General features: G+C 33.4%; 1 protein-coding gene across 1 annotated transcript; it reads right to left on the bottom strand.

Moving 5' to 3' along the window:
- Window positions 1–1381: 1381 nt before the first annotated feature.
- LOC114324556 (15-hydroxyprostaglandin dehydrogenase [NAD(+)]) lies at window positions 1382–21533 on the bottom strand. Its single transcript, XM_028272416.2, has 5 exons — window positions 21356–21533; window positions 15399–15525; window positions 15138–15244; window positions 11938–12275; window positions 1382–1595 (listed from the first exon to the last, which is right to left on the bottom strand). The coding sequence occupies exons 1-5, from the start codon at window positions 21449–21451 to the stop codon at window positions 1448–1450; spliced, it is 816 nt and encodes a 271-aa protein (XP_028128217.2). The 5' UTR covers window positions 21452–21533; the 3' UTR covers window positions 1382–1447.
- Window positions 21534–25571: the final 4038 nt, after the last annotated feature.

The raw sequence follows: 25571 nt of genomic DNA, 5'->3' as shown, positions 1-25571 counted from the left end.
TAAATATTTGACATGCCATCGGCAATATTTTGAGTTGTTGATTAAATAATATTGATATATAGTGTATTTGATAAATAATTGATTTAAGACGTGAACTTAATAAAAAGTTATTTATTGTGTATTATTTGTGAAAGATTCAAGCAGAGAATACATCAGGATAATATATATTCTGTGATCCAAGTATTTTGTTGTTAAAGATGTTCAAAGTTGTAAGCGTTCCATAGTTACAATATATTATTAAAAAATCACTTTAACACTTTTCCTCTTTACTCGATTGAGTATTAATTTTTGTTGTACATATAAATTATTACAATCACTGAATACATAGTTAGTGAAAAAATTATGACATTTATTAACTGAATTAATAATTTGCAATTATACAAATAACAGTTATCCAAGAACATTTAAAAGCCATCTCTTTAAGTTAATGATGACATTTTCAAGTAGAATGACATTCTAGTAATGTTTACATACCCATACCAGTGTGAATTTTACTACACGTAATTCGCCGTGTAAAGACAGAAAAAGTAGGAATAGCCGTAAAATATTTGCGAATTATGTACCGATGGCCTTAAATGAAAACAGTTGATTGTTATAACAATGACAAATCAGTCATACATTTTTATGTAGGTAGTAGTTAATTAAAAGCCTTCTATTAAATACCTTAATTAACAAAATAAAAGAGAACAAAAAAAACAAAATCCCAAATGAGTAACCAAATATGGAATAGGTACCCATATATGAAATATACGCATAAACCAACATATGAATAACAGAAATAGACATTAACATCAGAGATCAAATAGATTTAAATAAGAAAATTGTGAAAAATGAAAGAAGTAGCTTAATTCATATGCAGACATCACAGATCCGTGTATGAAACTCTGGGACTAGCACAATCATAATGAGCCCACACATTTATGTACTTAATCCACTATTCCATAATTAGGAACCAACGACTGTCCATATTTGGATTTGTACATAAGTTCAAACTAGTATCAACATTTTTTCAAGTCGTAATTTTTAATTACAGAACATCATAAAATATTAAAATAAAGGTACAATCGATATACTCAATAGCATAACAAGTCTGTATTCATGCATAATAACCAATAATACTCGTTGAATATATTTACCTTTGAAATTTTCTGCGAGACGATAAAACAAAACGCGCCTGCCAGACACGTATCGTTCGTGCATCTGACACAGAGGTATGAATACGATAATAAAGAGAACGACTGAAATAGAGGATGATCTTATAGTGCGCTTCCAACTTATATTTTCGGAGAAATCAAGGAATTCCATATGTTTTACTTTTCTCTATCGTAGCAATAAAGAGTACCTAACGCAATAGGAAATATATTATGCAATAATACTCAAATTCTTGTGTATTTTATATTTATTCAATTATTACAATCTCTTCGTTAGAATGAAAAATAAACTTTGGTTATTTCTCCACAAGTTTATTATTTTTGAATGTGTCTCTTTCGGGTAATATAAATTGATAAGCAGGTTCACTACATTCTACTACCCATAATGTTCCATTTCTCGCATACTTTATTATTTTAACGGCTTCTGTTGCGACAAATTCTGGACTGAAATATAAAAAATGTTTGTAATTTTAGTAACAGTCTTTATGTCTTTGAAATGAGTTTAATACATGTGAAGCTATTTCGAAATGTAACGTATTATTTCAAATTTAACGATAACGATTCATCATCATTAGACTTGAGCAAATATGCAAATGGCGTTTTTTGCAAATTATGCATAAAAAATGCAAAAATTTACAATTTTGCATAAATTTATATAAATCTGCATAAAGTGCATATAATTTGAAATTTTGGTTTTAACTATAGATACATATCTTTTTATATTCAGGTAACAAATAGCTTGATAATCTCAATATTTGATTTTGTTTTATAATCTCTTGGTAGTCAAATTTTTGGTATCGGTATCGGAATGTAGTAACTAATAAAAGATACCAGCTTATACATAACTTTGTCACGTTTTGTCCTTGATACAAGGGTTCCAACATCTGCCAGTTTATATCTCTATTTTTTATTTTTTTATATAAATAAATTTTTTATTTTAACGGTCTATTTCCCTTTTGTTATAAAATAAGCCGTGAACAAGTGTCTTTGTAATTGTGAATAATTATTATGCTTTGAAAATGCCGAAAATAAACAGTTCAGTGCCATTCATAAAATCAAACTATAGTTTTGTTTAGAAAACATTACATTTTTAATAAATATTTAGACAGTACATTTTTAATAAAAAAAATTGAATCCTTGTGTCAAAACATTAAAAGTAATACATAGGTATTGGGAATGCAATTTTCCAAGAATTTAAAGAAACCATGGAAATAAACAGTGGTTACCAGTTACCAGGTTCTTTCTGAAGTGGTTCAAGTAGGTACTAGCTGGGACATTTTCCAAACCACTTAATTTAGAACCAACATTATTGTATCTAAATTTGAAAAAAAAATTTAAAAATTTTGAACACCGTTTGATAATTTATTGTTATTACCACAATTCGAAATTATATCATTTATTTGTTAAAAAAAATAAATATTTAATTACATAAGCTTGGTTTGTAAAATACATAGGTAACTACATATTAATTATTACATGTGAAGGTTGTAAATAAAAAAATATTGCGAATATTGTTTTTATTACCTGCATATTTTCTAGATAAACATGCATATTTTTGGGTAAAATACTGCATAATTATGCGCATATTTCATACATTTTTATTTGCATATTTGCCTAAGTCTAATCATCATTCTCTTTGGCTTTATCCGCTTTTCCAATTACATTTCTCCATTAAGTTTCTTTCTTGGGTCATACCAATATCTAGCTCTACCAATAAGTTTTCTCTTCATCTCCAACTCATTCTTAATTTTATCCACTTTCATTCTACTACCCAACGTTCAGTTTCTTGTATTAAAGCTCGTCTTATGGCTGTTTTTTAGATTTTTCTCTTCAGCTTCATTGGAATTTTCTCACACAACACACCACTCGCTTCCTTCCACTTCACCCATCCATCCCTAAGTTACGCCATGCAGTTCCATCTATGGCTCCATTACTCTATAATACCGACCTTAAGTACTTAAACTATTACTTTTCACATCATTTCACCATTTAAAAAATAAAAATATCATTTTAATTGTATTAACTCCATCTTTAAATGAACATTCCAAATACTATGTTTTTGTTTTAAGTTTTAAACCTTTTCCTTCAAGAGTTTACCTGCACTGTTCCAGCTTTCCATGAAGAGAAAATACCAACAAAATGGCACGAAAATGTAGTAATCCCCATCCATCAAAAAGGGAGACAAAACCAAGTACTCTAATTATATCTCCCTACTTAATACAGCGTATAAAATCTTCTCGAACATCCTATTAAGTAGGCTAACAGCGTTTGTAGAAAATTTCATAGGGGAATACCAAGCCGGCTTAAAAATAGAACTATAGGTCAGATTTTTACTCTAAGACAGCTGGTTGAAAAATAATGGGAATTCAATAGAACTATCCATAATCTCTTCATAGATTTCCGACAAGCGTGCAACATTAAAAGTGATCAGATGTAGAATGCAATGGCAGAACTGTTAGTTAAAAAAAAAACTTATCCAGCTTGTTAAGATATGTGTAAATGGATGTATATCCAGAGTACGAATAGGTAACAAACTCTCAGAATCGTTAGAAATAAGTAGTAGCTGGAAACAGGGAGATGCGCTATCACCTCTCCTTTTTAATATAACCTGGAGAAAGTAGTAAGAACAGCACAAATTGTAACAATTACTGACAGTAAACGGACCATAAGTACAACTACCATACGCGGATGACATTGACATTGTGTGAAACTGTCACTATGACAGCCCTGGGCACTAAGGCTATCTTCTCCCGGTGAGGGTGGTTATCCCTTATCCGAGGGGTGGAATAATTGATACGCTTACTTGTTGAGTTGGTTTATTTACACTCGCATTAGTATAAGCTGGTAGCACCTCACCCAAAGAACATCTCGTGTAGAAAGAGACACTATCTTTAATGTGGAAATATTACGTCTGATCACCAAAATAGAATGACGAATGTCTAATATAATAATAAAGAATTCCCTTGTTATAGTTTAACTGTTTATATATTTAGAAATGCCTATTCAGCATCGACCATGAAAAGTGTTTATAATTGACTCTGCAATTATTAGTGAATCGTGATCTTGGCTAACAATATTTATATAATCGAATGAAGGTTGTAATGTTTGTTATGATGACATAAATAACTGAAAGTAATTATCGTAGATAATTACAGGGTGTTTTTAAGATATATCTACTGAGTACAGATGAATTCTTGTACACCTTCCCTTTTTAGGAATTTTCCGACTACGGGGAGGGAAATTTGCAAGTCGTACTACCAACCCATACTGTGTTGTAATCAATACAAAAAATTTATTTTATATACAAACTTCCTAAGCCTACGCAAATACATAAATAATATAAAATGTTCGTTTAACAACATTGTTTCGTAACACTTGTCACTCACTGTGTTTTCGGATTGTAAGCATATAATCTATTCTTATGTATTTCCTTGATTTTATTGTTTTCTATTCTGATTTTACAATTAACGTTATTTACTTCTGTTATCGTGAAAGGACCTACATAAAGACTATCAAACTTACCATTATCTTCCCTTTTTACAAGGACTAGGTCTCCCCTTTTAAAGTGTTGTGGTGTCGCTTTGAGCCTATTCTTTTCTTTTTGCCGCTCTTTTTTGTCTTCATTGCTTCTAGTGAGTTGACCTATCGTGTCTACGTATTCTGTGTCCTCTGGTTTCGAAGAAGTGTCCGATATCACGTCTTCTTTGACAAGTGTTCTATTCGGTTTGTTAATGTGACATTCATGGCATTGTTTAACGTATTTTCTTACGTCTTTTTCTAAATTTTTCCATCTAAATCTTGCTTTTAGCTTCTTTATTAGTCTATTTTTCTTTAAGTGTCCTCCGAACATCGGGTGATTATGGTATTCTTCTATTAATCTGTGTTTTTCTTTGTCATCTTTTATTGTTTCTGGTACTTCACATATGTATATTTCTATATTCTTCAATTTTTTATTTCCTTCTTTAATAAATTCATCAATTGTGCACATTTTAAAAATAATATCATTTACGTATATTTTTACTTTACGTACTGCATTCTCTACCGCCAGCTTATCAAGCTGTACCAACGCTTGGTTTAAATCGAAATGATTCAATCCTGTTGCTATGCTTTTGCTGCATTTTATTTTGTTTTTGGCCCTAATGCTCAGTCTTGGTGAGATTAGTTCTGCTCCAAAGGACAAAATTGGTAGTCTATGCGCCTCTAAATTATTTAGTACCTTCCTTACTGTCTGTTTGGTGGCTTCTGGCTGTAGTGCGAGTTCACTTTCAGCCTTTGTTTGTCTTGCTTCTTTCTCCTTTTCTTTTGCTTGAGCTCTTGTTATGGCTAGTATATGGGCGTTGTCTATGTATAGGTTTTTTAGTTGATGCAATGTTATTCTTGAAAGGCTGTCTGCGTAGTTACTTTTCCCTGTTATATACTCTATTTCGAAGTCATATTCTTCTAGGTCTAATCTGATCCTCGTGAGTTTTGAGGTTGGTTATTTCATTGCAAATAGGTGTGTCAAAGGTTTATGGTTTGTTTTTACTTTGAATGTTGGTGCTCCATATAGATAACATTTAAAATAATTAATTCCCCAATGAATCGCTAGTAATTCCTTAACGATTATAGGTTTATTACATTCTCCTTTACTAAAACTTCTTGATGCATATGCTATAGGTAGGTCAATTCCGTTATAATCTTGACTTAGGATTGCTGAACAACTCTCATTAGATGCGTCTGTTGTTAAGATAAACTGTTTGTTGAAATCGGGATATTTTAAAATTGGTGGTTTCGTCAGAGATGCTTTAAGCTTTTTGAATGCTTTTTCACACTCCTCGGTCCACGAAAATTCTACTCCTTTCCTCGATAATTTGTTGAGTGGTCTGCATATTTCCGCAAAATTTTTAATAAAACGTCTGTAATAGTTGCAAAATGCTACAAATCTCTTTGTTTCTTCCGCTGTCTGAGGTGTCGGATATTGTTCAATTGCTGCATACTTCGCTTTGTCTGGTGATACTCCCTCTTGAGAAAGATCATGTCCTAAATATGTTACTTCCCTTCTAAAGAATTGACATTTTCCTGGGTTAAGTTTCAAATTGAATTTTCGACATGTCTCGAATGTCTTTTTCAGGTTGTCTAAGTGATGTTTTTCGGATATTCCAATTACTACGATATCGTCCATGTAAAGAAATGCTTTGTCTGGTGTTAATCCTGAAAATGCTATTGACATCATTCTTGAAAAGCTATTTGGGCTTACATTTAATCCAAAAGGTAATCTAGTAAATTGAAATGCTCCATTTTCTGTGCTGAACGATGTGTATTTTCTCGATGATTTTTCTAATGGTATCTGGTGAAAGCCTGACATTAAGTCTATAACTGAAAACCATTTTGCTCTTCCTAGTTGATCTAATATCGAATCTATTCTTGGTAATGGAAATTTGTCTGTAACTATCTTCTTGTTCAGTTGTCTAAAATCTATGCATAATCTCCATGCTTTTCCTCCATCTATAGCTTTTTTCGGTACCAGTACTACTGGACTGTTGTACTCGGATGTAGATGGTTCTATGATTCCTTGGTCTCTTAGGTTTTGTACTTGTCGATTTAATTCCTCTGTTTGCGCATGAGGTGTCCTATAATTCTTGATATATACCGGAGTTTGGTCTTTAACTCTTAGTTTTTGTTCGTAGAAATTGTTACAGGTTAACATATCATGCCTTAGGGCGAATATGTCCGAATATTCCTCGCATAACGATACTAAGTTGTCTCGTATGTATTCTGGTATGTCTAATTTCAGTGATTCTCGTAATTCTTTTTTTCTGTCCTTGCTGTCGTTGACTAGCCTATATATATTGAATAGTTTAATATCCAACGTCCTGATTGTGCTTGCGTCTACATTTACTGTTTCGTACGTTGTGTTCAAAATTTTGATGTATGGATTATTACTTGAAATAATTGCTCTTGCTATGAATATTCCTGGTTGTATTTCTTGCTGTTCCACTATCCTGTCTTTCTTTAACGTTTGAAAAAATTTTACGATTCTGTAAATTTCACATCTAGGCGGTATTATTATGGTGTCATTGTCTATATTATCCAGAATTTTCGTACTAATGTAACAATCGTTGTCCTCTTTAATGTGCATTTTAAGGTTTGCGTAATCTAGTATACATTGAAAGTTAGAAATAAAGTCTCTCCCAATGATTCCGTCTGTTGGAATTGGAAAGTTAGGTTCTACCAATTGAAAGATGTGTTCGAATCGAGTTCCTTTTACTTCGAGTGTTGTCTCAACTTCTCCCATTGTTTGCAACTCTCCTTTAGTGACTCCTTTTATTTTTGCCTTTGTGTTTGGTTTCACCTGTTCCTTCATAAAATCTTGTGAACATTTTAGTATTGAAATGTCAGCTCCTGTGTCTATGATAAAAGTGCTTGTGTTTTCAAGAATTCCTGTTTTCATTCGTACAAAGTTCGTTAGGTTTAGGTCGAAGTTGTAAATGTTATATTTTATTTCTGCCTGTGTGCTTCCAACTTCTTGTTCATTCAAAACCCCAACTGCTGGTTTTCTTGCTCTTCTTGACTGTCCTCTATTTCTAGTAACCTTACGTTCCTGTTACGTCCGCCTCTCTGGTTTCCTCTGTATGTTTGATTGTTAAATTGTCTGTATCCTCTGTTCGAATAATTTCGTTGATTGTCCGTTGCTTCTCCTTCGTTCCGTTGTCCGAAGTTATTTCTTCTTCCTCTGTCATATTTGTTATGGTATCCTCTTCTGTATTGCTGCTGTCCTCTCCTATTCTCGTAGTTTGTCCTATAATTTAAGACTCTTCCTTGTGCATTTTCTTCAGTCGTATCGATCGACAAAAATTTAGATACTACTTCCTGCGGTGATGTAAAGTTACCTGCTTCCAGTATTAGCTTAGCTTTCTTTGCATTAGCGTTTCGTTTCATTGTTGTTACTACAGCTTCGGTCGTATATTTCTTTGCTAAGTCAAGTGGCATTCCTTCCGCTATGTATGCTACTTTTAATTGTTCTGCTAACTCTTCCACTTCAGATGCGTACACTGCTGCATCTCTATGCCCTTGCCTTTTTTTTGCTAATTTGGCTATTAAATTCTTCGGATTATCACCTTTTAATTCTTTCTTTAGTGCTTCAGCTATCCGTGGAATTGTATCTTCTGTGGTTATTAGGTTCCTAGCCTTATTGGTGAGTCGCGTTTTTATTAGCGTTACAGCTGTGTCTTCATGACCTTCTGCCAATTTTCCAAGTAGTTCTAATGCGTCTAAAAATGGTTGTAATTTCCCTGCGCTTCCATCGAACTCGTTGGGCAATATCTTGCTTGCGATATTCAAAAATTCATTGATTGTCAAAGCCATGTTTAATATTGTTATATCTTGTTTTATGTCACCTTTTTTCTCTTTTATTTCGTCGTTAATTATTTCTTCTTCTCCTTCCTCGTCGCTTTTTCCTTCTTCTATTTCCTCATCGCTTTGTTCCTCTTCAACTTCCTTGTCGATTGGTTGATGTATTGAACTTGGAACCACTGTTCTCACATTTACTGCTTGAAATGCTCGTATAACTTTGTCTCTGATTTTTCCAAAATATTTGTTGCACGATTCCCTTTGTTTGTCCGAAAGTGCTTCCCAGTTTTTCCTAGTCAATTGTGTGAACTTGTTATAAGCTTTAATTAGCTGTGTCGTTACTTCTTCCTTTATGTCCTTAGATTTCGGAACTTTTTTCTTTAAGACTCTTCTGCTTTGCCTGTCTATTTCTTGTGCAATTTCCTCAACTATTTTGACAAAATCTTCCCAAGTAACTTTGTTGCTACTCATTTATACATAATTTTTTTCAGCTTCTGCACTTCTTAGCGAAAATATAAATTCGATAGTCTTACGGTGTATATAGATATGTAGTATATAGATATATAGTAAAAATATAGAGATAAAATAATACGTCAATATATGGTAAAAATATGTAAAAATTGCAGTAGTAATAAAAATTCAAAAATAAATAACGTTATATTAACCCTTGTAAATAAGTAGTTAGAATAATAATTTAAATGTATTATGCATATAGCGTATATTTGTTATATCGTATATTTATTTTGATAGGTATATTTACGATAGCAAATATTAAAATCATAAAATTTGCAAAAATGTACTAAAAATCAGTAGTCAAATAATAAATGAATAAAAGTCAGCAAGGATGAAGTATACGTTGATAAATATGTAAAAATCATATAAAATTGTATCATTGCGTCCTATAATAACTTAATATGAGGGTAAAAAAAAATCTTTGTATATTGATAAATATTGGTAATAGAATAGAATAATTAAGTAAAACTAGGTAAACTTGAAACATATATTAATGTAATTAAGGTAGCACATAATGTTTATACTTTATACTTTATATTAATCAGGAAATACCATAAAAATAGCTAATATGGACTTACCACTTTTACACGTCTTTGTTCGTATCACAAGTCCTCGCTGCACGTTCCATAGCATTGTCCATTGTCCATTGTCCCACGATGTTCCATCTCCATACTATTCCATTCTCAGCTCCGCGTCGGCCTGATGTCTCCATCCATTTTACATACCACACTGTTGTCTAAGGTGGTCTAGGTGCCTGAACATTGACGTGTTTCTCCATACCTGTCCTGTTCACCAGTCCTGCGTTCTTCCCTGGTTCTGGATCGCCATATGACAGCCCTGGGCACTAAGGCTATCTTCTCCCGGTGAGGGTGGTTATCCCTTATCCGAGGGGTGGAATAATTGATACGCTTACTTGTTGAGTTGGTTTATTTACACTCGCATTAGTATAAGCTGGTAGCACCTCACCCAAAGAACATCTCGTGTAGAAAGAGACACTATCTTTAATGTGGAAATATTACGTCTGATCACCAAAATAGAATGACGAATGTCTAATATAATAATAAAGAATTCCCTTGTTATAGTTTAACTGTTTATATATTTAGAAATGCCTATTCAGCATCGACCATGAAAAGTGTTTATAATTGACTCTGCAATTATTAGTGAATCGTGATCTTGGCTAACAATATTTATATAATCGAATGAAGGTTGTAATGTTTGTTATGATGACATAAATAACTGAAAGTAATTATCGTAGATAATTACAGGGTGTTTTTAAAATATATCTACTGAGTACAGATGAATTCTTGTACATCACCAATGTGAAGGAGACTTTCAATAAATTGGAGATAGAGGCAAAGCAAACTGGTTTAATAGTACCTAAATGAAGAGAAAACCAAATACATGTGCATCAACAGCCAAAGGGGCGATATAAAATAGGGCAAAATGTTACAAAAGACCCATATAACTTTGAAAGAGTGCAGCGTTTTAAATATCTCGGAGCAACAATCACTGCAGATAACGATATTATGAAAGATATTAGAGGGAGAATTCAGGCAGCAAACAAATGTATCTATAGCCTACACAATACTATTAAATATAAGAGCCTAACACGAACATCAAAGATCAGAATATATAAAACAGTGATTAGACCGGTGCTCATGTATGGGTGTGAGACATGGACTCTGACCAAAGCAATTGAAAGAAAACTTAGATGTTTTGAGAGCAAAATCCTCAGAAGAATCTTTGGACCTTATCACGACCCTAATAGCAACCAATACCGAATGAGAACAAATTCTGAGGTCAAGCAGATGTATAGGGCGAGCGACGTAGTCCAAGAAATTAATCTCAACGTTTAAGATGGGCTGGTCATGTCCATAGACTCCATAATAACAGCATTGCCAAGGTAATCTGGGAGGAAGCCCCCACAGGAAGTAGATCGGGCTATCCACTGACCCAATTATCATGGACGACCGTTTGAAATGGAATAAGCGAGTTGTGCAGTCAGTCAAGACCCACCCCGGATTGTAGTGCTACGAGAAGAAAACGTTCCAGCTGTTCCACCCCTACATCATCAGCATACATTAAGCTCCAGGGAATTTTACCCTGTAGTTTCATTGTTATCAGATCCAAAACTAATGAGAACAAATTGGGACTAAGCTCCGAGCCTTGCTGTAATCCTACATTCATATGAAATGTATCAGTCTGTCGCACCACACCTATCCTAACACTAGTTGTTACTCCCTCACACCTCACACATGTCTCTCTTTATATACAGGGTGTTTGGTAGGTCGATGGAAATATTTTAAGGGATAATAGGGGACGCCATTTGCAAAATTTTTTGGTAATAATGTATCGCTCAAACTGTTAAGGTTTCCGAAATAAAGTTAAATTTGTCAATATTCGAAAATAAGGCTGCTCGTCTATTTTATTTTTAAAAATAATTATCTAAGCGAGATACTTCCCTGACATACAAAATGCCTTACGTATTACTTGCTCAGATTGCAAAAACCTTTCGTTGTTAATGCAACTCCAAACACAATTCGGATGTCAAAACAGTAAAACGCACCTTTCATACGCATACAATAACCATGTTTATAAACCAAAATAAACCACTTCATAGCAGGTAGATTGTTTGTTAGGATAGCAGGTAGATAGAATGACGATAGACGATAGCTGATGGAAATTGTATGCGAAGAGTCAGTGTTGTAGGTTTACATTTTTATTCCATTCGTAAAACAGGGAGGTAGTACGCCTAGATAATTTTTAGCGTGAAATAGACGGTTGTCGAATATTGACAAATTTAACTTTATTTCGGAAACCTTAACAGTTTGAACAATACATTATTAGCAAAAAATTTTGCAAATGGCGTCCCCTATTATTCCTTAAAAAATTTCCATCGACCTACCAAACACCCTGTATGTACTCACACACACATTCTGATTACCTTTGTCTATGTTTTAGTCCACTTTTCTCCGAAGCCAGATTTTGTGCATCTATATACTCAGGCAGTAAAGAGTAGTTTTCCGCCTCAAACAACGGGGTGTGAGTACCTCCTGGACATACGGCAACCACCCTAACGCCTGTTCTTTGGAAGTGAAAAGGATCTCCCCAGCACTGAGTCATGCCCGTTATTGCAAACTTGGTACTGCCGTAAATGGGCATCCAAGCACCTGCCCTTATACCAGCAATCGAAGCTGTGTTGATGATAACGGCTTCGTCAGCTTGCTTAAATTTTTTTAAGTATGTTTCTAAACCCAAGATTATTCCGTTTATTGTTCCTCGCTGAAACAAATTTATATTAGAAAATGAAAAACAGTTTTTTATTTCATTCCGTTTTAGAGACTTTATACGAACCTTTTAGAGGCTTTTAATTATACAAATAATTCGCTTTCAGACGCTGTAGCAACATCTACAATGAGAAGTCCCAGATCCGAAAAGTTAAAGACTTCTACCGTGGAACTAACTTTCTGGATTCAACCTCAATCCGTGATTTCTACAATCTACAAAGCAAACAGACGATGAATAAAGCCTCTGAAACGAAATGAAATATAAACTGTCTTTTATTTTCTCTTAGTTTACTCATATTGTGAGTTCACGGAATCAACTTTCGATGGAATTTTTACCTAGATGAATTGACGGGAGGTGAGTGCATATTGTAGAGTCCCTTTATCCATCGTCTGTTTGCTTTGTAAATTGTAGAAAACACGTATTGGGAAACACGTATTATAACCAGAAAGTTGGTTCCACGGTAGAAGCCTTTAGCTTTTCGGATCTGGCGGGACTTCCCATTGTAAATTTTCTATTATTTAAATAAAAAAGCATAATATTATTTTACTCGTATAAAAACTGTGTTCTGTAATTTCTGCCTTTTTATTTATTTGTGCAGCTTTGCAGCTCATAGTTTGGTTTTTTTTTGTTTATATAGTTTCTCCATTGCTTTTTTTCCAGGTTCCTCGATCCAATTATTCTTTTTCAACCTGTTTTAGTGTTTTTATCTGTGAAACTTTTCCCACTACTCCACTGAATTAACCATTCTTTCCGACGATTCGACTCCTCGCTGTTTTAAGTAGACTTCTTATCACAGGTTCCAACACAACGAAATACCGTCATGTAACGATCACGTTACCACAGTATATAGAGGTTCCACAGTAAAATCACTCTTCTGTCGGCGCTTTGATCTCAGGAAGTAATACCGGAAGTAAGCAATTGGTAATTCACCAGTGGTGGATGCGAGTTTGCCCTGTTAAAAGCCGTACGTTTCTATGTGACTAGCAATGCGAGAGTGGGGCAAAAGCGACTAAGAACATTGCGCGGTCGCCATGCGCGACTACAGATTTTACTTCCAATTTTTCGGAGAGTGGTTCTACTGTCCCTCTTTATACTGTGACGTTACTATAAAATAATACGTTCAATGGGTTATTTTGTTTAGTCAGGACGCTGATCGTTACATGACGGTTTTTCGTTGTGTTAGAACAAACTAAATATAAGGGTATAAAATGTCATTTTGAAACTTATTCGAAAGATATGCCTTAAAGTGAGCGCCTGACAAAAACAATTTTCCACACAGTCATTCACAGTCCATCTACCAGATACATAATACACGTCACTTCTCCTATAAATAAGTTAAAATAAAATAAAATACTGATTCTTCTTCTTCTTTTTGTGTAGGAATGACTGTCGCTTTTTTCAATGTGCTTCCAGTAAGTTGTCCTTCCATCGTTTTCGTGGTCTTCCCACTGATCGCCTTCCTATTGGGGAAACGTTTCTCATCGTCTTTACTGGCTACTCTAATTGTTGTGATTCGGCTTATGTGGTCATTCCATTCTACTCTTCCGTTTCTTATCCAGTTATTAATATTCTTCACCTTAAATCTCCGTCGTATATCTGTACTTCTAGTATACTGTCCCATAGTATCTTAACATCGATTTTTCGAAGCGTTTGCATCTCTATCGTTTCTAGCATTCTTTTTGTTCTCTCTGTGTAGGTCGTATTTCTGCTGCGTTTGTCATTATTGGTCTGATGACTGTTTTGTAAATTCTGCCTTCTGATTTCTTTTCAGATATTCTTATTTCTCCATATTGTTTCATTCAACTCTGTTTGCTGTATTCACTTGAACTTCCACTTCAGTTTCGAGCTTTCCGTGACTAGATAGTGGGATGCCAAGATATTTAAACTCCATGACTTGTTCTATTATCAAGTAATAAAATACTGATTGAAGAAACTAATTACTTAATTGATGTACAACCATTCACTCAGACGTTCTTTAGAGGAGTATCTAAGATCTTATAGGGAAGAATCTAAGATGTTCTATATTTCTTGATGACATGAAGTTGTATGATTGTGTATGAATGATTTTTATGAGTAAAGGTCGCTGCATATTATCATGCACGTGATTATCATACGATATGTTCCAGACAATGTGAATTGTTTATATTGTACCTTTAACTACCCGCGCATCAAGTTATAACATAACTACACGCGTGGCGTACTTTATACGCCACAAGGAAATAAACTTAAAAACAGCTAATTTGTTTATTTATTTTTTTTTTGAAAAAATACACTTGGTTGTTTGTTATAAACCTTATTCGGCATTAGCAAATACTTGTGAGTTCCTTCTAAGTAAGCCAATTGAGATTTATGACTGGAGTCTGATTCCATGGTAAATAAAATTACTAATAAAAATTTTTTTGAAATGTGATTTTTTACATGAGAAAAAGTATTGTTTATAAAGAAAAATATATTTTGTGCCATAATGACTAAAAAACAATTGAAAGATGTACTTATATTACAATAATTGCGGCGTATATTGTCCACCACCGGCAACAACAAATAATAAACTGTAAATTACGATCTTCCCAAAACACCGATTACCGATTATAACGAAACTAAAACCAATTGTAAAGCACATACCAGTGATAGCTTAGATAGATAAACAAGGTCAAAAATTCAACTTTTAAATATATTTGCAGTAGAATTCTTATATCTGGCGTACAAAATACGTCACCGCGTGTAGTTAAAGGTTAAAACCATTAAATCATATATTTCGGAAACTAAACGCTACGTGCATGATAATATACAGCGACCTTAGGAAGAAGGAAAAAATAATATCCATTACAAAATAAAATAGTGTTTCGTAAAACTTACAATATTGACTTCCACTTCTTTCTCCCAAGTTCTATCGTTATAGATTCCAGCATTATTAACAAGTATATCAACACTTTTAAAAACATCTACGGTTTGAATAAAAGCAGCTACAAATAAAACAGTCAACAGTGAAAAAATGCTGCACTAAAAATAGCTAATAACTAAGCTTAAAACATTTCATCTTGCTCTAGTATTAATATACTTCTTATATTTAGTATGTAGTTTCAATTAGTTAAAGCTATGCTGATTAAAAAGGCCTACCCTCAAAATTATCTTTATTAGTCACATCAGTTTTAATGAATATAGCTTTCGTCGCACCAAACTCCTTATTAAGCTCCTCTACCGCATGTTCTCCCACTTTTACATCAATGTCTGCTATTGTAACTCCCTGAAATATTTATAATTCTTTACATGTTTGGAAAATCGATTTAAAACTTATCTTGCAAGTTATGAGGTACTTAACAAAGCCTTAATCGCAGGATCATACAAACTAACAGACGATGAAGAAATGAGAGAAGAAATGCACTTTCAAAGAACGTCCAAAAATTTCAAAAACTTCCAAATGCATGGAAACAAACTACAAAAAAAAAACGAAAAAATAAAAAACGCTGTAAACTGGCGAATAAGACAATCACAAGATACAGAACAAATCACAGGAAGCGAATCTTATAGCCGTCTAGATGTCAGTTCTTTTTGAACATCTACAAGAAGCGAGATTAATCTGACTTGGCAATCCAGTAAAATAAAACCTCTACCTAGTGATTTTCACTCTGAAAAAACTTGATTTTTGAAGATATTCTTCTTTAGCGGCGAATCGATTGAGGGTAAAATTGTACATTTACCGCGCGCCTGCGCACACTGACAGTATGTAGTTCTGACAGTACATAATATGTACATAATAACTACATATTATGTAGTTCATTCCTAATCTTTCAAGATAGGTATGTATGTATCTGTAACCGTGCAAATAAGTCATTAAAAGAATATATTATTGGTTTTAGAAAATGTATTATTTATTATAATTCTTGTGTTTTTGGATTAATAAAATATTATGTAAGCATAACATTTTTACACTATATGTCGCCGTGTTGTGTAATTATATCTGAAACTTACATGTTTATTTCTAGTGGCTCGATGGAGTAGTTAGAAATGCGGTAGCACTGAGATTGGAAGGTTACGGGTTCAATTCCCGGCGACTCATATTTTTTTTTATTTTTAGTTGTTTTAATAAACATTTTTTGAAAGTGGTAGATAAGAAAGTTAGTTTGATTTTTAAATAAAATACAAATAACCTTTTAAGTATATTTACTTCGTTTAAATTACCTATTATATAATAGAAGAATATCTTCTTACGTGCGTACATAGTACACACACATTCTTTTTTTTATTCTTCTTTTGTCCTTTAATTTGTCCAATTTTGAACATAGGCCTCCCCCAGTTTCATCCATTCGCTTCTGTTTAGTGCTTTCTGTTTCTAGTGCGTTCCTCCGATCTTTTTAATATCGTCTCCCCATCTCATCTGGGGTCGTCCTCTTGCTCTCTTTCCTATCCATGGTCTCCATTGTTGTATTGTGGTATTCCACCTATTGTCCGTTTGTCTAGCGTTATGACCTGCGAAGCTCCATTGTAGCCTAGCTATAATGTTGTCCTGCGTCTTTGACTTTTGTTTTATTTCTTACCCAGTTGTTTTGCTTGTTTGTTTAAAAAAAATCCCAAAGCAAAACAACTGGGATTTTTTTATTAATCGATCTAAAAGAAGGTATTTGATAGAAAAAGAATTAAAAATGTATATAATACATCTCTTTATGAGATCCCGCTGGACTGGATATTATAAAAACAATTGAATGCGTCTATCAAATCAATAAGATACAAGTCAGACTAGATGGACAACTTATTTAATTCAACAATATTCAACAATTCAAATTGTAAAAGTCAGAGATTAACGCCCGGTTTCCGAAAGGATGATCATCTCAAAAATTATGTAATCGACGATTAACAATAGATTAAATGCGTCAGAAACGTCAACCAAACTAGTTTTAACAACAGTCGATCACCTGACAAAAGATTAATCGTTAGTTAACAGCCGATCATGAGTGTTTTGAGTCTCCGAAAGGTTGATTAACCAGTTTCGCTTGTCAAACGGCGGTAAAAATGGACTGTCACCTAATCTGGGACTATCCGCCGATTAACGGGCTGTTAAGAGTTTTTTTAGTTTTTTAATTACTGTAATTAACAAATACCGGGAAAAAATTGTCAAATAACACATACAGTGAGCACGTAAAGGTTGGAATAAATTCATTTTCTCGAGAACGAACGATTTTGGAAAAAAATCCCCAAACAGGCCAATTTTTATTTTTAAATTGCGACTTTTTGGCATATGTATCATACTAGTGACGTCACCCATCTGGGCGTGGTGACGTCATCTATAATTTTTTTAAATGAGAATAGGGCCGTGTGATAGCTCATTTAAAAGGTAATTCAATTATATATTCAGTAATATAAACATTAACATAATTATTTATACAGGGTGTCCAAAAAAAATTTTTTAATTAAATTTATTGACATAAAAAGAAGAATAAAAAGAAGAATGTGTGTAATTTATTTAACTCAAAATACATTTGACTGCTATCAGTAAACAGTAAATAATGTTTATTCGATAAATAAATATTGTTTTTTGCTTAAATTCAATATTAAAGCCGCCACCCACCTTCCTCTTGACAGTTTGAACATTAAATTTAAGCGAAGCAATGATTACTTTTCAAATAAACATTTTTTTCTGTTTTCTGAGAGCAGTAAAATGTATTTTGGACTAAATAAATCACATGCATTCTTCTTTTTATGTCAATAAATTTAATTAAAAAACATTTTTTTGGACACCCTGTATAAATAATTATGTAAATGTTTATATTACTGAATAGAGAATTAAATTATCTTTCAAATGAGCTATCACACCACCCCTATTCCCATTTAAAAAAATCATCGATGACGTCACCACGCCCAGACGGGTGACGTCACTAGAATGATATATATGCCAAAAAGTCGTAATTTAAAAATAAAAATTGACCTGTTTCGGGATTTTTTTCCAAAATCGTCCATTCTCGAGAAAATGAATTTATTCCAACCTTTACGTGCTCTCTGTATATAAATGATATAAATCATATTATTCGATAAAAATAAGATTTTTTTTATGGAAGAAATAATTTAAAATATTTATTTAACTTGCAGAACATGGATATCTCGAATATTTTTTATAATTGATTATATAATTTATATTTTCTTTTCTTTTAAAAAAGTAAGATAACAAGGATTGTAGACTTATAGAGCTATTTTTTGAGAGGCCAGAGCTCTAAAAAGCAGAACATAATGATTATAGCGATGTAAATAAGAGGGAAAACGTGTGAGAAATTATAGCAGCTAACTTTGAAGACAATAAAACAGCCGGTAAATAAATTAAAAATAAATATAAAAAGTAAATATATAGACCAAAAATAAAAATACGAGTATAAAATATTATACATCATAAATATACTGTTTTATATCTCCAACTCTCGTCACATTACCTAGCCTCATTTTTAAAATGCTCTCGTTCAATTCTTGCTCCAAACAAAAGTGACAGTACGTAAGAGAGAATGCACCTTTAGAATCTAAAGATACAAGTTTGGATTTAGAGGTTAATATAATTGAAATTTTGAAGGATAAGAGGCAATTGTGACAGTATCGCTACCAAATCGTATGTCAGATCATCGATTACATGATCTATGATCATGCAATTTTACAATAATTGGCGTTTGAGAAACCCATCACAGGTTAACAGTTGATCAAATCTGACAGCCGATTAGATGATCGGAGATTTGAATAACGTTTCGGAAACCGGCTGTAAGGATATTACCAGAAAGGGGTTCCAATAAGAAAAGTTTCAGATTTAAATAATTATTTACTATTTTTATTTTCATTTGAATAGTGAATTTTGTATCTGGGATAAAAAAATATATTTTTTTTTGAATTTTCAAATTGTAATGTCATATTCGGATTCAGCATAATCAAAAACAAAATAAAAATATTTTTGATCAAAGTAAAATAATTAATTCAACGATATTTTTAAAATTATTTATACAAAACAATTGTTATTGTTTAAACAATTAGTAGTACATTCTTTCACGGTTTTTGCTGTAAATTTTAAAGAACCACTTGGATTGACATGAAATTTGGCATAATACGCATAGCTAACATGTCAAAGAAAAAAAGTGATATGGTGCCGATGTGTGCTTTTGCCCTGGGGGTGAGTTTCACCCCATCTCGGGGGTGAAAAAATATATGTCCAAGGCAAGTCCCGAAATGGATAAACTGACTAATTTTAAGCAACTTTTGCTCTATATAGTTTTTTCACCAAATCAATACTTTTCGAGTTATTTGCAAGTGAATATGTTCACTTTTCATCAAAATAACCACGTTTTTAGACGGTTTTTTTCGCAAATAACTCAAAACGTAAGCATTTTTTCGAAAAAAATATTCTTAGCAAAACTATACCCTATAAAAAAGTGAAAAAAAAAACGGTGTATATATTAGGTCTCTATACATAGAAAAAGCAGAGTTATAGCTAATGAAAAATAGGTTCATATTCGAAAAATTCCAAATAGAATAATTCAATGTGAAATATCCAAATAATGAAGCATTCTTGGGGAAAACACATTACAACTTTTTTAAAGTGTTTAAAAAAAGATTTATTTCTGTTTTTATAAAAAAAAATCTAGCATCAAATGTAAGCAAGTTGCTCTTAAAATAAAGTTGGTCCCTTTTGTTTTGGCAAAAAAGAATCAGGAAGATCACCCCCCAATTAGCAACTTAAATAAAATTAATCGTTACCGCTTCACAAGTTACTTTACTTGGGTAGTGTTTATAAATATGATCTGTAAGTTTCATCGATTCAAAGTGCTTATTTTTGAAAAAATTTGGTTTTAAAGTAAAAGTTTTAAAAATTTTAATTTAAAAAAAATGCTTTTTTTTAAAATAACTTAAAAATTGTTAGAGATACCAAAAGTCTTAAACAATAAAAAAAAGTCGGCTTTGCCTTTCTGAATACTTTGTATTTTTTTGTTTTTCTGTAAGACAAAAATTGGTTAGGATTCGGTGTTTCTAAATTTGCATACACTCATGATAAGTGACTCGTTCAAGCCCTTTTAACTACAGCTCTTTCAAAAATAAGGACTTTGAACCGATGAAACTTACAGATCATATGATCAATACACACGCGAGTAAAAAACTTGTGAAGTGGTAACAATTAAGTTCATTTGAAATGCTAATTAGGGGGTGATCTTCCCGATTTCTTACCAAAAAAGGGACCAACTTTATTTTGAGCGTAACTTGTTTACTTTTGATGCTAAAAAATTTTTAAAAAAACAAAAATAAGCATTTTTTTAAACACTTTAAAAAAGTTAAAATAAGTTTTCCCCAAAAAAGGGTCGTTTTTTGGTTATGGCACGTTACAATATTCAATTTGGAATTTGACGAATATGAACCTATTTTTCATTAGCTATAACTCTGCTTCTGCTAAGTATAGTGACCTAATATATACACCATGCTTTTCACTTTTTTACGTGCTATATTTTTGATAAGAATCTTTTTTCGACCAACTACTTACTTTTGAGTTATTTGCGAAAAACCGTCTGAAAACGTGGTTATTTTGTAGAAAAATTAACATATTCACTCGCAAATAACTCGAAAACTATAAACTTGGTGAAAAAACTTTATAGAACAAAAGTTGCTTGGAATTACTTTAGTAATTTTATCCATTTCCGGACTTATTTCGAACATGTATTTTTCACCCTCAAACGTGGGTGAAACTCACCCCTAGGGCAAAAGCACACATCGGCACAAATCACTTTTTCCTTTGACTTGTTAGCTATGTGTATGCCAAATTTCATGCCAATCCAAGCGGTTCTTTAAAATTGAGAGGTTTTGCAATATTTTACTTTTAAAGAACGTACTATAGCATCTAAATCTGTGAGTAGAACTTTTTATTTTAACCATTGATTATAGACACCGTGTCTATAATCAATGCTTTAACATGTATATAAACTAACAAAAAAAGTTTTAGAAAAATATAAGCTTGTTTGAATTTTTCCGAAACAATGCAAGTTTTCGTTCTATATTGACTCCCCTAAAAAGTTATGTAAATAGTGTACATTGTGGTATATTACTTTATAGTAAATAATTCTTACCTTTACCCCATTTCTTAAGAGCTCCTTAGCATAACAGAGCCCTATACCTGAGGCACCTCCTGTAATTAAAGCAACTTTATCGATAACTTCAAACATTATATAATTATACTAGACGCGTTTTAGATTATTATAGATTTTTTAGACTGACTTTTTTATTTGGCTTGAATTTAATTTGCATTCTTATCTTGTGTATCTATATTTGTTTTGTTATATCTTATATCTCGTCAAGTTGTATTATAGACCAGTAAGGATCTGTTTTTAGGGGGATGTGAGAGGTGGCATTCAGATTTTTACAGATAAAGTTAGGTGATAACTTCGTAAATAATAATTGATTTATGCTCCTTCTAAAATATGCCCGGAACATTAATAAAAAAATTAAAATATTAAAAAATTTCGAATAACAATCGATTTTTTTCTACTTTTTTTGTTTATAACTTTAAAGCGATTCATTTTGGAACAAAGTCGTATAGGAATAAAACAAACATAATTAAATTTTCTATCAGATGCGAGTGGTTAAAAATGTCTTAATTTATCAACCTTGCTGCAAAATAGCAATAAATATAAAATAAGGGGGCAAAACAAACCTGTCCTCATTCAATGATTTTCCATCACTTAGGTTACACTTGGAATCTTCCTAATTCGCTTAGAAAATTTTTGTAATGTGCTAAAACCGTACACGAAATTTCATTAAAATTGACTTACTAGATTTTGAATAATAATATTGCAATGGAGTTAAATGTAGCACTGCTCGAGTGAAATAGTAATTCAAAAACCAAGTAGATTAGTTAATTGTCCAGATTTGACCATACGGCCCACACTCCCTCTAAGGGGAAAATTCACTCATCCCAGATACCTAAGGTATCAAAAGGATTGAGCTCTGGTGGGACTCTTTCCGTGTTATCGAGCCCCAGGTGACTTGATACACCGGAGTATCTCCCAAAAATTTTCTTACTCATCTGGACGTCGAGAAAAGGACAGCTTTCTGCATAGTCTTGTAAAGATGTTCATTTAGACCCAGCTTTTGATGTTTTCTATGAGGTTCTTCGGAATGACTCCAGTAGTAGAAAGAGAAAGAACAATAGGTATTGTCTGGGTACTTTCCATTCTCCATTGTCTCCTTATTTGTATATAGAGATCTCTATACTTGGCGATCTTTTCGTTGCGCTAAACACGCAGATTATTGTTGTTAGGTATCGCCACCTCTATTACCTAATATTATTTTCCTATGTTAGTTCGGTTTTCATTTGTTTATGATCAATTTTTAGTGCTTGTATTACGTTGCAAGTTTATTAAGTTAGTGCAAAGTTTATTAGCTAGTATGAGATCCGGTCTATTATGTGCCACTCTTGGTCTGTGAGCACAGTGCGATCCCAGTATAGCTTGTAGTTGTCGTTTTCAAGCATTCTATCAGAAGTGTACTGATAATAAGGGAGATTGTCGGTTTGGACAAGTCTCAGTTTTCTAGCCAGTTCTTGGTGAAGAATCTTTGCTGCTGACTCATGCCGTTCTTTATAATCAGTTCCGACAAATGCCTGGCAGCCCTCGGTAAGATGCTATATGGATTTTTGGGATTGACATCCGTATCGACATTTTATCGTTTTAGACCTGAGGGTCTTTGACAATATATACTTCAGGTTATTTCTAGTTGGAATAACTTGATCCTGAATGGCAAGTAGGAAACCCTCTATCTCTGTCTCGGGAAACATCTTTCCTGTCGTCAACCAATAGTTGGACGCTGAATTGTCGACATGTTCTTGGTTAACCTCTATCAGATACCGCCCATGCAGAGGCTTACCTATCCAGGTGCGCATTTTTTTCTTGCTTAAACAGGTGGTTTATGCGCATTTCTTGATCCTTCAGCTTAATAGGTGTTGTGTCATCTACTAAGTTCTTGTTCTTAGATTAGTAAATATTCTAACAGCGCAACCCGTGGGAATGAGAAGACGGGGTAGACCAAAGCTGAGGTGGATGGACGGGGTAACACAACATGCCGAGAAGATCGGAGTCGGCAACTGGAAATGGCAAGCAAGGGACATAACAGAATGGCGTAGAAATCTTGAGAAGGTCGAGGTCCTCTAAGGGATGTAGCACCAAGATGATGATGATGATCTTAGATTAGTAACTTGTTTATCCAGTTGCTCACCTATGTCCATGAGTCCTCTTCCCCCTAGATATCGCGGTAATGTTGTTCTCTCTACTACACTGCGTGGATGATGTTTTTGTCCCTTTGTTAGAAGTGTTCTTCGTTCTCTATATCCGCTTTACCACTTTATATTACTAGATATTTAGCTGTCTCACTCTTCGTACGAACTCGGAAGTTAGTTCGGTTTTCATTTGTTCATTATCAATTTTTCGTTTTCCGTGCTAGCTTTACTCCGACATATTTATACATGTCGTTTTCACCCATGGCCTCGATGTTTTGGCCATCTTGCATATCTAAACCTCCTGCATGGATGAACCTTTCCTCTGACTATATTTTAGTTAAGTGTTTATTATTAGACAGAAAAGGCCATCGAGTACAATAAACCAGCATATCTATGTTTTATAGACCTGACAAAGGCTTTCGATCGCATCCAAGTCGAAGACGTCTTACATTTACCGTATAGAAGAAACATACCAATCAATATTATACAAACCATCGAAAACATCTACTTTCATAATCGAATACAGGCACAGATAAATGGAAAACTAACGCAGTTTATACCAGTACAAAGAGTCAGACAAGGTGACTCATTAAGCCCACTGCTCTTTAATTTAATAATGGACGAAATAATAGAATCAGTACGTAAAGGTCATGGTTACAGAATGGGGAACAAAGAAATCCAAATATTATGTTATGCAGACGACGCCGCATTAATCGCCGAGACAGAAGACGATCTCCAAAGATTAACACACATCTTCAATACAACAGCCAAGAAATACAATATGATAATATCAGCAGAAAAAAAAAACAAATGTATGACAACATCTAAATACCCACTACGATGTAAAATCAAAATTGATGGGAAAATAATAAAGCAGGAAGCAAGGTTTAGATATCTGGGAATAGATATAACCAGTTACGGAGATGTTGAAGAGGAAGTACGGCAACAAAGCTTACAAGCAAGTAAAGCGGCGGGATCTCTAAATGACACAACCTGGAAGAACAAACACCTAAGACAAGACACAAAAGCAAGAATCTATAAAGCAGCAATTAGACCTATATTGACATACACGGCGGAGACAAGACCTGACACATCTAAAACGAGACGACTACTAGAAACAACAGAGATGAAAATACTCCGACGAATATCAGGGAAAAGTTTGTTGGATAGGGAGAGAAGCGAAAACATAAGAAGATCATGCAATGTAGAAGACATAAATCGATGGGTGACAAAACGGAAACAGGAGTGGAACGAACACATTAGTAGAATGGCAGAGGATAGGATAGTACGAATAGCATGAGACATGTCACCAAACGGACGAAGAAGTATTGGCAGACAAAGAAAAAGGTGGTGCGATAACTTAAACTATTTAGCAGGCTAATATTGAAGAAGAAACAGGCTTTAAAGCCTACATACAAGAAGGAAGTTTATTATTAACCAGATTTAGCTCTACGGCTTTCACCCCCTCTAAGGATAAAATTCACTCGTCTCAGTTACCTAAGGTATCAAAAGCATTGAGCACTGGTGAGATTCTTTCCGTGTTATCGAGCCCTAGGCGATTTGGTATGCTGGAGTATCTCCCAAAAATGTTCATACTCATCTGGACGTCGAGCATAGAACAACTTTCTGCTTGGCTTTATAGAGATGTTCCTTTAGAGCCAGCTTTTTATTTTTTCTAGGATGTTCTTCGGAATGACTAGTAGTAGAGAGAATAATAGGTATTGTCTGGGTACTTTCCATTCGAATATTAGTATTGTATGTCTCGTTAATTTGTATGAGATCTGGTCTATAATGTGCCACTGTTTTTTCTGTGAGCACAGTACTGTCGCATTACAGTTTGTAGTTGTCATTTATATATTTTTTATCTATGAACCATTCAAGCGCCATTGAATCAAACGCTTTCTTGTCGTTGATAAAAGAAGTAAAAAAGACTCCTTTTTTATAAAAAAAAAAAAAAAATAACAGCAAAAGAACATCGTGTGATTACTTTTGCCCCACTTGTTACATCCACTAGTCAACAAATGGTTCTATCCATAGTCAACAAATGTTATATCCACTAGTCCAAGATGGCT

This window comes from Diabrotica virgifera, chromosome 8, assembly GCF_917563875.1.
Source record: "Diabrotica virgifera virgifera chromosome 8, PGI_DIABVI_V3a".
NCBI classification, from domain to species: Eukaryota; Metazoa; Arthropoda; class Insecta; order Coleoptera; family Chrysomelidae; genus Diabrotica; species Diabrotica virgifera.
This window is presented reverse-complemented; position numbering and strand designations above follow the sequence as displayed.

Bases quoted from the DNA above. Each gene is read 5' to 3' on its own strand.
- LOC114324556 (XM_028272416.2), bottom strand. From the start codon at position 21,451: ATGTTTGAAGTTATCGATAAAGTTGCTTTAATTACAGGAGGTGCCTCA. The intron at 15,245-15,398 runs GTAGGCCTTTTT...TTTTATTTGTAG, and splicing joins TAATAAAGATAATTTTGAGG to CTGCTTTTATTCAAACCGTA. The intron at 12,276-15,137 runs GTAAGTTTTACG...AATTTGTTTCAG, and splicing joins AAGAAGTGGAAGTCAATATT to CGAGGAACAATAAACGGAAT.